The sequence below is a fragment of the Polypterus senegalus genome, unplaced genomic scaffold (genome assembly GCF_016835505.1).
Source record: "Polypterus senegalus isolate Bchr_013 unplaced genomic scaffold, ASM1683550v1 scaffold_2894, whole genome shotgun sequence".
Classification (NCBI taxonomy): domain Eukaryota; kingdom Metazoa; phylum Chordata; class Cladistia; order Polypteriformes; family Polypteridae; genus Polypterus; species Polypterus senegalus.
The window spans coordinates 1-15,093 of NW_024377193.1; the positions used below are offsets into that span (position 1 = coordinate 1).

General features: G+C 39.9%; 1 protein-coding gene across 1 annotated transcript; it reads right to left on the reverse strand.

Annotated features, from left to right (window-relative positions):
* Positions 1 to 541: 541 nt before the first annotated feature.
* On the reverse strand, positions 542 to 11,605 carry LOC120519256 (phthioceranic/hydroxyphthioceranic acid synthase-like; the record flags this gene model as incomplete). The annotated part of the gene is made up of 2 exons (XM_039742406.1): positions 542 to 7,003; positions 11,424 to 11,605. Coding segments are annotated over 2 exons (5,750 nt in total), but the record flags the coding sequence as incomplete, so codon positions are not given.
* Positions 11,606 to 15,093: the final 3,488 nt, after the last annotated feature.

Here is a 15,093-nt window from a genome sequence, read left to right on the forward strand (position 1 = left end):
ATTTATATTGATTTGCATATTCAAAGAGGCGTAATTCTGGGAGGAGTTGGGGCGTTACAAAAAGCGTGTGCACGAGCGCTACTTTTCACGCTGAATGGGATTTATGTAGCGGAAGAACGTGGAAGTTGGAGTACGCACAGATTCCTGCATCTGGATTTTTCTGTGCGTAAGCACATTTCGCTTTGTGCTTACGCCATGTTATAGTGCGAGTTCTACGCACGCTGTTATACATGAGGCCCCTGGAAATAGCTGTCCACTGCCAGTCTCCATCCACCTGACTGTAAGCTTGAGAGGATCTGCAGAGAAGAATGGTAGAAAGTCTCCAAATCCAGATGTCATGTGAAACTTAAGAAGGATCTACAGTGCAACAAAGTAGCGCATAAAGGGTTCAATGTGGTATTTGAGTTTATCTAGAAGTGCTAAGGTCTGTCATGATTACTCACATACTACAGGGATTTGAGTCTTGATTTTAGTTTCGATCGAAAGTTTATGACCTGATACGTACTGGTAAGTAAAATGACATGTGCTCATGTTTTTATTACATGTCACGCATGTGTGTCTGACGATCTCCTTGCTGGCTCAGTCAAGGTAAACAGTAACCTACCAGGGCGAGAGCGGGGGGCTGTCGCTAACTTTCCTTTTCTCCCCACAGCTCCCAGAAACCTCCTAATGAAGGAAGCTCCGCCTCTTTCGGTCCTCCCATTAATAAAAATACCGGGTGCCTCCACTAATTTGTCTTTTGATGAGACCAGTTCTCAACGAGGGAAAGCTCTAGGAAAGCCTTTCGTTGTTTTGTCTGCTAGAACTAAACGCTGAAGTTATTTTCTGTTTTGTTCCCGGCTGCCTTATGTTAAGTATTACCAGAAGGCACCTGTTTTAAGTTTATTGAGAGTTTTGTGAAAATTAAAACTGATTACCCGGCTGGTGTCCCAAAATATTTGTGATTTGTTCCAGCTTTGTTTGAACCTGTGTTCGGCCATCTCACATACGGCAAAGTAATTGGCAAATGAAGTGCTATGGCGGAAAGAAAAAGAAGACCAGTGACATCTACTGAATGTCAAGCAAATCAAAGAGGTAGAAGAAAATGAACACCTAATAGGAATAAGAAGATGAGCAGTGGGATATGCAGAGTGTTATGTGCAGGGTATAAAATGCAAGAATAACAAAGGTGAAGAAATGCATGTGACCAGACCAGAGGTCAATTGGTTTCATTAATTTTTAATGCATTTGTAACACTTCTAAAATCTCATTTTACTTTGTCATTCTGAGATATTGAGTATTGGTTGATGTGAGGAAAAACTGAATTTACATGATTTTAGCATAAGGCTTCAGCAAAGCAACGCGTGAATATAGTGAAGGAGTCTGACAGCTTTCCGAATCCAGTGTATTTGTATATTTTATTTCTTCCAATTTTAATTATGCTTGGATTACAGTATTAAAACCAAGTTCCTTCACCCTCGCTATCATTTATTTCGCTCTCCTTTAATGAAAGTTGCTGCTCTTCTTGCCCAGTTTCCCGTAGCAATGATATCAACATTGAAACAGTTGTGTTCGAATCAAGTAAAGTAATCAGAGGAAGCTCCACATTCCTCTCTTGGAATACACGATTTTGCAGGGTCATTGCCAGCATGGAATCAATTCCAAGGATGTAGAGAGAAGTATCTTCTTTTAGCTCTTCTGTGTTAGTGTGCGTGATTTCACAAATCAGAGACTTAATGTAAATATCAGGACTGGAGGCTGAGTTGACTTGCAAGTCCTGTTGCACATTTGCCTTCATATTTTTCAGCTCTTCTGTTACGACAGTAAAAAAGCGCCTTCGAAGGGAGGCGTTTTGAGAAAGCACATGGTTGTTTAAATTCGTAAAGTTAAACTTACAGACAGCTTGTTGAGGATTGTCCTGGAGCAAACAGTTTTCAAGTCCTTCGAGAATTTCTGATGACTCCATGATCATCATTCCTTTGGATTCAAGGAACCTTTGGAAGGAATCTTTGTTTAACAAAAGTCCAAGATTCAAGGCCCCCCAGTTAATCGACTGGCCTGAAAGTCCCAGCCGTCTTCGGTAATGGCAGAAGGTGTCCAGAAATGAATTTGCGGCAGCATAGTTGGTTTGGGCTGAGTTTCCAACAAATGAAGTGATAGAAGAGTAACACACAAAATAATCTAGCTGACAGTGACTTGTAGTGTTATGAAGATTCAGGACCCCTGCAACTTTAGGCCTCATAACTTGCTCATAGTGAGATTTGTTCAAAGTCTGTATCAATCCATCATGTAGGACCACTGCACTGTGAAAAACCCCTCGGATTGGAACTTTGGGGAAAGTATGTCTGATGGCAGCAACTGCCTTCTCAACGTCTCTGAGAATGCCTACATCACAGCAGATACTGGAGATGGTCGTTCCAAACATGTTGTTCAGATTTGCAATATCTAACTGTCTCTGAGGATTTGGGCCAGTTCTGGACAGAATAACAATGTAGCCACCTCCCCGCTGGGCAATGAACTTCACAGTCTCAAATCCCAGTCCTGACAGACCACCAGTCACTATGTAAACTGAATTCTTTTTAAAAAACATTCTTTGATTCTGATGGACTGGAATACAAGAAATATCCCTGTTTTCTAATACCTTATCCATAATTACCAATGGGATGGACTTAGTAGTGAAGTACGATCCTGGATGCTCGAGGGACATTGTCTCACTACAGGAATAGACAGTGCTTTGCAAGCATTTACCGTTGAGGTTCAAGTCCTTTGTACCTAGTTTGATCGATTTCATCCACTTGTAGACATCGATTTTGTGCTTCTTTAAGAAAGCCTTTTGAAAAATATGGGAGACTTGAAGGACGTGAACATGAGTTTCTTCACTTTCAAATCTGAGGAGATTCTTAGACAATGGATGAGTCCCGTGGTTCTCACACACTATAACAATGTGTTTGGCAGTGGAAACACAAACTTCTTGAAGAACTTGTGTGTCGTAAGGGGGCAAAACAACCACAGCATCATATTTGTTGAGTTGGCGTTGTGAATAATGCTCAACTGATACCATCCATCCAGATCTACCAGCAGAAAACTGTAAAACTTTTGTTAAGCTTGACTCAGGTGCAGAGGTAAAAATAGCTAACTGTTTTTGTTGCTTTACTTTTGGTAAAGTTATTTGTAATATTTCCCATGACAGTATAAAGTGGGATAGACATGGAGTTTCCATGAGAGATGGAAATTTGTGCCCATCATAACATACAGAGTCGGGTAGAATAACTTGTGATGACGCCATCGTGGGGAAACAGGAAACGATTGGATCTCCTACTTTCCATTTTTTTACATCCCTTCCCACGCCGGCAATTACACCACAGAAATCCAACACTAACAGATTGTGTCCAGTTGATGCGTGTTTATTCCAATACAGCGTCTGAGCAAAGCTCAAATCGGAAAAGCTGACTGGAAAGAAGTCACACGAATGAAGGCAAATCTTCTTAATTTGAACCTTTACAGACTGTCTCCCTGGGGGCTTCTCATTGTCAGTAGTGAGCTCAGCATACAGACCAGTAATGTTGTAGGGATCTGTTGTGCGGAGTACCACACTCTCAGAAGGTGGATTAGAAATCTTCGGTCTGACATCATTTGAAATGTTGATGGGTGTGCGACTAATGTCAGCTGTGTAAATGTGACCCTTATTTATTGCAACTTCTGGAAAATGTTTACCATCGTATGAAGAAATGACTTCTGCCAGAGCACAGATGTCCTCATTGCTGACAGATGAAACATCAATCAGCTGGAAGGAGAGACTAGCAATTTCTGCCGCACAGGCCCTGGTCATACCAGACAGTGCAAAGCCTGGATTTATATGATCAACGGTCCATTCACTTGTTCTGTATGTAATGGTTCTGACTGGAAATGTCAGGTTATTTTCTTTTAAATAGAGTATCATCTGGCGATAAGCCTCACAACAACTTACTATATGCTCAAGTACCATTTGTGAGCTTAGATCACTAAGGTTTTGAATACCCCAGAGGAACAAAATCATGTCAAAGCTGCGACCATTGACCTGGATGTTAGACTTTGTTAATAATTCATTAATCTCAACTGTGGACCCCTGGTCTTGTCTTTTCTGTGAAACAAATACAGATTTTGGATCCAAGTATGCCTTTAAAGTCCTGGCAACACCTAGCAGATCTGCAAACACCAAGGCTGTAGGTGCAATTTGTGACACCGGTTTTTCTGTGACCACCTTCCAGTTATTCTGGTAGAAGAACTTAGACACAACTGAATTGTGTGTTCCCAAAAATCGGATGGTTACTTGCTGGAGTTCAGCTAACACAAGGCCCTCTTCGTTTGTGAAAGCTCCACACACTTCACAGATCTCAGGTGTTTCTTTTGTTGTTCTTAGGTACAGAAACATGTCCTCCTGTAGAGGCTGAGAAACAATTAAACTTCCAACAGCTGAAGGAAATCCTGGTCTGGGTTTGGAACTACTCATCACAACAACAGCTGTCATTTGCATGAAATAGTCTAAAATTACTGGATGAATGCAGTATTCGTGGAGCTCTTCTAGGACCTCTACTGGGACTTTAACCTTTGTGATGGCTTCCTCGAATTCCTTTCCATAATTCACCTCCCTGAGTTGCCTGAATACAGGTCCATACTGGAATCCTGCTTGGAAAAGTTTTTCATAAACCTCATCAGATTTCACTATTATTGTACACCTTTTGTAGATCTCTTTCACTAAGATGTTCTTTTCATGTACTAAACTGTTATGTTGAACACTGCCGGATGCAAATGTTGTCTTTGACGAATTAATGTTAAATGTTGTCTCTCCGTCAAACGGCTCCAGTTGAAGCTTCAGCTCAATAAAATTCTGATTTACAATGCAAGGACTGTGAAAGTCAGCACTGATCCGAAGGGATCTCAGAGGCAACTTTGGTTTCAGGCTAGCAAAGACAGCGGCCAGTCCAAGTTCTACATACAGAGCACCAGGCACAATTGCAATGCCATTGTTTTTATGGTCATAAACGTAAGGCGAGCTATCAATAGAAATGTCACACACAAACTCTGTGCCATTGTTCCCAACGCAATGGAGAACAGGATGAGCCAAGCTTCCCACGGTTTCTTTACCTTGGCGTACCATTTCAAAAGATACCTCCTTCTTGATGCGATCAAACTGGTACCTTGGGTAAGGGCTTGGCAGAGTCTCGTTCCCTTGATAAAACTGTTCCCAGCTGATGTCAAAGCCTAGCTCAAACAGTTTGGCCACCACAGTAAGCAGAGTCTCGTAGTCCTTAGCTGGTTGCACTATGGGAAATATTAGTGTCTCAGATCCTAAAATCTCTATAATGTTCCTTTGTAGTGCCCTTCTGGGACCAATTTCTAGAAATACAAGATCTTTCTTGCCAAAAACAGATGCTTTTACTGCCTGCTCAAAGGCCACGGGTTCTCTAATGTTCTTTGCCCAGTAGTGACCAGTGTTGAAATCTCCTGTGGAAACAAATTCTCCTGTTACTGTAGAAATAAGATCTGTGGTCATTGGTCCAGTTTGTAGGAGCCCAATTTTCTCCTCAGTTACCTTCAAAATGGGATCCATCATATGACTGTGATAAGCAGCAGGGACATCTAAGACGTGCAAAAAAATACTCTTGGAGCTAAAAGTTGATGATAACTTCTGGTGAACATCATCTATGGCCTCTGCATCACCTGATAATGTGCACGATCTGGGGCTGTTGAAGGCAGCAATATTGACTTTCCCAGAATAATCATTAACAAAGCCTAATATATCAGAAACAGGAAAGTTGCTGACAACAAGCATCTTACCTCCGGTGACTTTACCCTGCAAGAGGCTTCGATAGTAAATGACTTTTACAGCATCCTCAAGGGAGAGCAGACCTGAGCAATGTGCAGCTGCAACCTCACCTACAGAGTGACCCAAAACAGCATTTGGCTTTATACCCCAATGACTCAGAAGGCTCGATAAGGCCACCTGGATGGCAAACAGCAATGGCTGGATGATATTTGGCTTGGAGAAATCATCATAGTCTGTTTCATTTTCCAACCGGTCTAGAAGACGAATTGAATCATAATCATTAAAAATGTTTTCAATTTCAATAATTTTCTGTCTAAATATATTTTCTTCCTTTATCAGTTGTTTGCACATTCCTTTGTAGGTGACTCCATTCCCACAGAACACAAACACTAAGTGTCGATCGGATTTGGCAGCTGCTATTTTCATCTTGACTGAGGTTTGGATCTGCTTAGTTAAATTCCCAAGAGTCGATGTTACAAAGGCTTTTCGGTACCTGTGTTTGGCGTGACTTCTCCTACATGCAGATGTATATGCCAGGTCGTGTAGCTCCAATGACACACTGCTGTCAATTTTCCTAACAATGTCAGCCATTGTCATATGAATGGCTTTCTCTGAGGCTGCCGAGAGTACAAACAGCTTCAGTGTCTTTTGAACTCTGTGATTCAGAACCCGGGTCTCTTTGTATTGCTGCACCACAGCATGTGCATTAGTCCCACCAAATCCAAAGTTATTCACTCCTGCAGCCCTACCAAATGGTCCACTACTTTCCCATTTTTCTGTTTTAATTGGAATTTTAAGATTGAGAGCTTCTGGGTCAATGCTGGTGCTGTCTTTGGAATAATGGAGGGATGGAACAATGGTTTCATGTTGCATCATCAAGAGGACTTTGATGAGCCCTGCTATACCGGCTGCAGATTCAGTGTGTCCAATGTTACCTTTTACAGAGCCGATAACAAGACTTGGAGATCCAGTTGAACGAAATTTAGCAACTACATTAGAGATGCTGCTGGCCTCAGTAGGATCACCCACTGGTGTTCCAGTCCCATGAGCCTCTATATATTGTATGTGTGAAGGGTCGACATGTTTGGAATAAATACTGTGTAGAAGCTCCTCCTGCTGCATCATTGATGGTCTGGTGATGGGTGTCACTGTTCTTCCATCTTGATTTACAGCACTGCACGTTATGATGCCTCTGATATGATGAAGATCTGTCATTGCCTGAAAAAAAAAGAATCAGAAATTTGTTGGTCAACTGATTTTAAAATTGATAATGTATTTTCATACACGCAAGCTTTGGAAGGTCTCATGGGTACTGGTTTGGAGTGTCACGGGAAAGACAGAGGGAGACACACTGTGACTAATATGGTTTCCATTTCCTGTAGAGTGGAGGAGAAGCTGCTGAAAGATGAAAGACCTCACATTCAGTATAATCACTGCAAGCCCCAGCTCTTCTGGTCATAATACAGAGTTTTTAAGTCACAGTCTTCATTCAGAAGTCGTCATTCTTTCTGGGACCTGCATTGGAAGAAAACGCTGCTCCTGACTCTGAAGCATTATTTTCCATCGGCATACTGCACGATAATGTGCAGTGAATACACTTGACTTACAGTTTTCATACTCTTTCTCTGTACATTTAGCATCTGTTTGCTCAGAGGTTGATGCGCTTGCTGCTTTGTGAGTAGCTCTTGTTTTTTCCACTCTAGAGGCTCACTTCTTCTCTTCTTCAATCGGCATCTTTTCGCGTTAAAACTGATTAAGTCAAGTTTTGTGTTGCAATTACTTAGTACAGTAATCCCTTGCTATATCGCGCTTCGACTTTCACGGCTTCACTCTATCGCGGATTTTATATAAATGCATAACTAAATATATAGCGCGGATTTTTCGCTGCTTCGCGGGTTCTGCGGACAATGTGTCTTTTTACTTCCTGTACATGCTTCCTCAGTTGGTTTGCCCAGTTGATTTCATACAAGGGACGCTATTGGCGGATGACTGAGAAGCTAACCAATCAGAGCACGCAGTTAAGTTCCTGCCTGCTGAATGCAGTGTTAATCAGGAAGTTTCGTCTCACTCATTCAGCATCAATGTGTTTCTCTGTGTAAAGAGTTGTGCTCTTTTGTGTTTATCTTTGTGCATAGTCAAGCCCTTCATTATGGCTCCAAAACGATCTGCTACTGCTTCAGGGGCCGTGCCCAAGCGCAAACGGAAGATGTTAACGATTGTCGAAAAGGTAAACGTTTTGGATTTGTTCTTTTTATTTAAAAAGTAGGAAAGGAATATAAGATCTATGGCCGCAGTGTCCTTTTAACCAGGGTGCAAAACGAGTTGTAAGTGGATGTAATAAGGCAGTAGTCTGGATGGAATCTGCTTTAGGGATTTGCATTGAAGACTGCCAGAAGAAGAACAACGGCAGTGCTTCACCATCGCCTGAAGTGGCTACTTTGGAAGAACTGTAACGCTCTCCTTTGTTGTGCAGTAAAATTAAACTCATTGTTATCGGACAAGTCATCGTGTCATTGTTGGTGAGTAACCATAATTAATTTTCTACTTACAATACTTAGTGCATGTACATACGTTTAATGTCACTGTACACACATTTACTGTATACTATTTTTCTTTCGTTGTACTTATTTATTGCTGGTGGCCTGTCTATTGTAATGGCTGTAACATATGTGATATCGGAGACACTCAGTATCTTTAAAATAATATTTAGGTTTCAATGAATCTTACCTAATATCTAAGAGAATACAAAGGGATTATGCTGTATAACTCTGCGGGGAATATTTATAAACAGTGTAGGAGAGTTTATAAGGGCTTAAAATATATAAAAATAATCATACAAACATATGGTTTCTACTTCATGGATTTTCACCTATCGCGCGGGGTCTGGAACGCAACCCCCGCGATCGAGGAGGGATTACTGTACGTTTTTCTTAAATTTTCACATAAGATGGCACTTAAGTGTTCAATCTGCCTCAAGAATGATTTAAGATATGAAGCGGTAGAGAAAGTGACAGTGAAGGTGGTAGGGAATGAGAACGGCGCCTCTATGCATATGCTGATAAGCCGCCCTGTTGCGCGCAGCAGAGAGTTGATTCTACAATAAAATAAAATTAAAAGGAGTAATAAAAATCATCGCCTCAAAAACGGACAGTAAGAGGTGACGTAGTATATGTGTACCAAATTTCAGGTCAATAGGTCAAACGGTTTGCGAGCTACAGGTGACTTAAAATCCTGGACAGACAAACGGACAGCCACAGTAGCGTATTATATATGAAGATAGTCAGCTGTTGTCAGGGGCAGCTACAACAATGGCATCTATCATTTTTCATTTCTTTATTTGGATTTCAGTAAGGAACATTAAATGAAGTGTCCAAGGGGAGCCCCAACTCTTTCCTTTTGGTACTTTGTCTTTTTACAGTACGCACAGCGTATAAACTAAGATCCATCTGTCCACGTATGACTGGATACACCACACATTTTATGACGTTTAACTAAACACCCATTATGGTTTTTCTGAGGACCAAGAATAAATGTCACGGTGGTGCAGTGATTAAAATACTGCTTCACAGCTCCAAGAACCTAGTCTCGTAGGTGCATTTATCAAGGTCTTGTGGATGTGCTTCCTGTGATGGCAAGTGGGGACCACCCTTACTTGAACAAATGATCTTTTGTCCATGTACTGAAATTACCCAGGGTGAATCCTCCTAAATGAAAAGGAAGGAGGGGTGTTCATGCACATAATCCAGCAAAGGAGAACCCCCGTCCCAACCCTCTTCACAGCTGCAGAGTCTCCACGCACATTAAATCTTAGGGTGTCTGTGTGCTGCATTGTTTTAAGCGTGATAAACTCTCTGCTAAGGAGCTCATTTCATTAAGACAGCCTGGAGCCTGTGGGGGTTTTAAAATGCCATTGCCTTGACTCAAATCCTGATCCAGTCATGGTGCAGAGTTTAAGCATTCAATGCATTTCTTCATGAGTTTTCTTAAAGTATTTGAAGTTTCTTGCACATTTCAATAAACCTGTAAAGGACTGAGTTGTTTTGGGGAAATAAATGGCTGGATAGATGAAGTCAACTGGAATTATAAGTTTCTGTAATTTGTGACATGCTAATATTTTATTTAGTTGTTTACAGCACTCTTATTCACTCTTGGTGATATATCCACTTCAAATGAGTGTGCTGTACAATTTACGTATAAAATGCTAATATTTTCTCCTCTTCCACAGTGGCATTTAATGAACATAGTCAACTACAGAAAAAAAAATGGAGTGTAAGATAATGTATCAAGTAAGGGTTGTGTCACATTAGACAACTTTTTCGGTGATTTTCTGTCGTAGCCTTCATTTCAATAAACTTAGCTATTTGGAGGCAATCGGCAATGCGTTCCCATGTAGCAGTCATCTAATGTGACATACCCAGTGATTCACGCCAACTAGTGCACAACTTACTCTGACAAAATCAGTCAGGTTTAGTTGTAAAGGCAGGACAACTGACAACCAATGAATGGGGAAATGAATACAAAAGTACCATACATATAATGCAGCAACAAGGGTTAAGAAGCAGAAGAGAAGCTCGTCTGTCTGATGTCTCGGGTTTTACGTACCTCGACAGAAATTGCAGTATAGAAAATTTGCATGCAGATCTAATTTTAGTGTCAGTTTTGCAAACTTGAAATCTGCTTATTTCACTTGTCATTAAACAGATGCCGTTTTCCACTTAATGGCGGAAATATTTATTCCTAATACTATTACCAGTAAAGAAAATGTTTGCAGCATTGTTGTTATCACAGCTAAATTAGAACTCTTATCAGAGCTGCACTTGACACTATAGCTGTTTATGCAAGAAGCAGTTTTTAATTTCCATGTCCCGTCATGTGTGTGCACATGGGAGGCAGCTTAAGGGCTCTAGTAAATGTAGTTACCCACCGAGTCAGGAGTTGGCGGCATTTTATGATCCTCTCTCTCTTTCTCCCTTTGAAGACTAGGCGATTGACAGCCCTTCCATTACTGACATCATCTCCAGTATTCTTTTTCCTGGACCTGTACCTTTCTGCTGTCTATCTTCATAACCTAGAAAACCAGCTGCCTGCTTCAGTTTTGTCTTGGTCTCAAGTTGAACTAGTCCTCGCAATTAATTGTGTGTTTATTTTCCTTAAATTTTTCAAATTATACGAGGTCACCAAGGTGGTGCCCCAACTCTTTATCTCCGCTCCTTGTATCTTATTATAGCCCATATAATTGATATGCTAGCTAGTCTGAATGATGTCTCAAAGATTATTTGCATGGTATTCAGTGAATAATGTAAATGCTCTTTGTACAGTGATAAAGCTCGAATAAACTTAAAAGGAAGTAGCTAATTTCACAGTAGGGAATAAAATGAAAGTGAGAGGTGAATTCTAATACACAAATTGTCAACAATCGGAAAGTCTGGAGTCTGGGTTTGCAGTAAACTAAATGTAATTTGTGGTATTGTGATAGACCGTAACTATGTCCAAGGTTGATTCCTACTACTGAATTGCATATTTGAGAATTTTACTATCTGTTAAATGTACAGTGTAGATATGGGATTACGTTTGGTGGAAGAACAAGGAAATGATTACCAAGTCCAATGCTAAATCGATTATTAAATTTATCATTTACCTTTGTTAAGGGTTTTAGAAGAACAATCCCACATCCTTCTCCCCTTCCGTAGCCATCTGCACTGCTGGAGAAAGGTTTGGAAGTCCCATCAGGAGACACCATCTTGGCTTTGCTCAGAGCGACATAAACTCGCGGTTCAATTATGCAACTGACACCTCCACAGATGGCCATGTCACAGTCTCCTGGATGAGATAAAATGCACTATCACTATCTGGAGTCATTCTTTGTTTTACTCAGTCAGAGGATTAGAGATTCAAGATTACAAAAATGAGAATTCCATAAGGATAGTGTTAACAAAAGCAAAGGAATTCTCTACCCAAAAATTATATTTTCTTAATATGTTGTTTACCCCACTTGGTTTGTAGTGATGGTCAAGAAGAAAATGATCTTAATTGTGTGTTTTCATGCAGAATGGAGATAATAAAGTTTCTTATATACCAGAACTCAATCGTGAACAATGCTGTATAAATGCAAATGATGTGAAAAAAATGATCACATCACTTGTGTTGTATAATCCACATGTTAATTATCCAGGTCTGTGTTCAAAACGGACAAAACATAGGCTTGTTTTGCTAAAATATTATTAAATATGGAAGAGCCGTCAACAATTAATGCAAGTAAAATGGTATCCAAGTTTTGAACTGAAGATCCACCTCGCCCCCTCATTGATTGGTGAACAGTTCTTGAAGAAATGCAAGTCACATGGGATAGAAGTTTTGAACTGAAGATCAACCTCATCCCTTCATTCACTGGTCAACAGTCTTCTCATCAATTCAATCCAATGTGACTTGCGTTTGATGTATGCTGATTTTTCCAGAAGTGTCTTTTTAAAAATATTTTAGCAGAAAAAAAACATGCATTTTGCCCATATTGAGCATATGACTGGATAACTGATGTAGATTATGTGAAATAAGTAGTATTTTCTTTTGTATTTTTTCCACTGATGTTTGTCACATTGTCATTGTACAGCATTGGTCTCTGCTGGTGTTTATTATATCATAAACTTGTTTTTATCTCCATTCTGCATGAACATGAGATGAATCATTTTTCTTGGCTATCACTACAAACTACATTGTAACATATACAAAATGTCAATGTAGAGTGGGGTATTCATTTAAATAACTCTAAAAATATTTCGAGAAATTAAATGGAATAATAACATATTAAAAAAACAAAATCCACCTGAACATGAACGTTACCTGTTTTCATCAGTGTTTAATAAAGTACATTTTTGTGTGTTGTGACGTAGATCTGACATGGTTTCCCTAGTTACTTGAATTGCAACATTGGGCTTAAAGTATAGTGCCATAACTGCTACACTCAGGAGCTGGTTGAAAACATTTTCACTATGAATTTTTAAAATTTATTTTGTTTTTAATGTTGCTTTGTTTGCCTGGCAGTCTCCCACTGTTACCTGAGATCCTAAACGGTTGTGACATTATGTCATCATGGAACTGTGCACAACACAATTTGTGTAAGTGATTGTGTGTTGGCATATGATGTCATTCTTAACAAATCTGACATAGGTAAGATCCATAGTTATTCTGATTATTTTGTGAAATCTTAACACTTGAAACCTTATTGTCCTAATTTTTAAATATATCTGTAGTCACTGCTTTTACATATTTGTCTTTTTGCCACATTTTTTAGCATCTCTTATGTGCTTGTTTTTGTTCTTTTCTAAGTACTGCAGGGTTTTTGTGCTTATTGAGAGGGAGTTATTTTCAGATAGACACTCACATTTCGTCCCTTTAGACCAGGAAAGATACATAAGATCTTGCCCATTAGGCCTTGTGCGCTTAGATATTATAATTTAGGATTGTACTGAAATCAAACAAATCACCAGGGGCCTCATGTATAAACGGTGCGTACGCACAGAAATGTTGCGTAAGAACTTTTCCACATTCAAATTGTGATGTATAAAACCTACACTTGGCGTAAAGCCACACACTTTTCCACGGTACCGCAAACCTCATTGTACGCAAGTTCTCCGCTCGGTTTTGCAGACTGGCGGCACCCAGCGTCAAAGCAAAGCTACTGTTCCTGTGTGGTTACTCCTTATTTTCCTGACGCGGCTTTATAAATACACTGAATCTAGCCGCATATTGTTTATTAGTGTAATGCATCTGGTTGTAATTAACTTGTAACAATATAATGGTCCAGGGAATAGCCACAGTATTCCAAATACCATAACTGCTTTAGCGTTGTTACTCTCACTGCACCTTCTTCTTCTTTCAGCTCCTCCCGTTAGGAGTTGCCACAGCGGATCATCTTTTTCCATATTACTCTCACTGCACCACTCAGAGTATTTATATCACAGCAGCAGCTGTTGGGAAAGAGAATTATCAGTATACAGCTTCAAGGACACGCTGCCTCAGCCACGGCAAAACGTTTCAAAGCCTTTCCTGTTTGGACCTCGCAGTTCAGAAACAGTTTCATCCCAATAAATATAAAAGCACTCAATCAAGTGCTCCTTGTAGAACTGTTTGTACTTATAAGTACAATCACCCACTGTAAACTTGCACTAGTTATAATATCGCACAACCTGTGCCACTTTATAAAGCGCGTATTTACATATGATGACGATATCATTTTTAAGATGAAATGCAGCAAAATGTTTATTATATTATACAGATAAAACTTTAACTTCATTTAAATAATCTATATTCTTCACTGGGACTGGCGTGAAGGATAGAATAATTAAACCTGTACAACGAAGATATTTCAATGTTCCTTAAACATTCTGAAGAATCGGCGCCCTAAGCTTACAGATGGCTTAACGTCTATTACAGAGCTGATTGTGTGTCGATCGGTTACTATGAGAAAGAAAAGCAAGGACTGCAGGGGCGGCTACTCCAATATATATTGAATATAAAACAGATAGAAAATAACAAGACAGGTAAAAACGCAGCGACAAATTTCGGCAAAAGTTAAATGCTTGTGTCATGAGCACGAGGCGGCTATGCAGTGTCCGCAATAGACGTGGCCATCCACCGTGCATAAGATACCATATTGACATTGGCGGGCGAAGGAGCCACCGATTCTTCCTCCGCCCAGAGACACCACAAGCCTAGAGCTGCCCATACTGCTGCAATAAATAATTTCATCGAAGGTCGCACACAATCACTGCGCCGTGAAACTCATGTTTAATAATGTGCTTTAACTCCTATCATTATGAAAATGATATCACGTATACATCTCAGCATTTTAGTTATTCAGAGATGTAATATCACAAATGTAATGGATTCTGTGTCCAGTCGGAAGAAGAGAGCCAGTTTAAGAAGCAAGTAGTGATTCACACACATAGAGCACATAGAAGATCACATACAAAACAAAGCATTTAACGCGCTACTTTAGTTACGATGGGATTTGAGAAACTGGTTAATTAAACGATTTTAAGATGAAGTTTATGATGTTCTACTTGAATTGCAAAATAAACTACATGATTAAAGTGGAAATTTCGAGATTGAAGTTGACATTTCGTGCTTTTTCCCCTCTGTGTGCCTTTTTTTTCTCTGTACCCTCTGTACAAAATACCTCATCATGCATTGTTATCAATTTGTTCTATAGTTGTCTATATTCTGAAAGAGCAAGCACAAAAAGTTTTCCTGATGACATCTGTACTGGTTTTCCAAATATTTTACTGGAACACAGTAATCTTGGGTGTGAT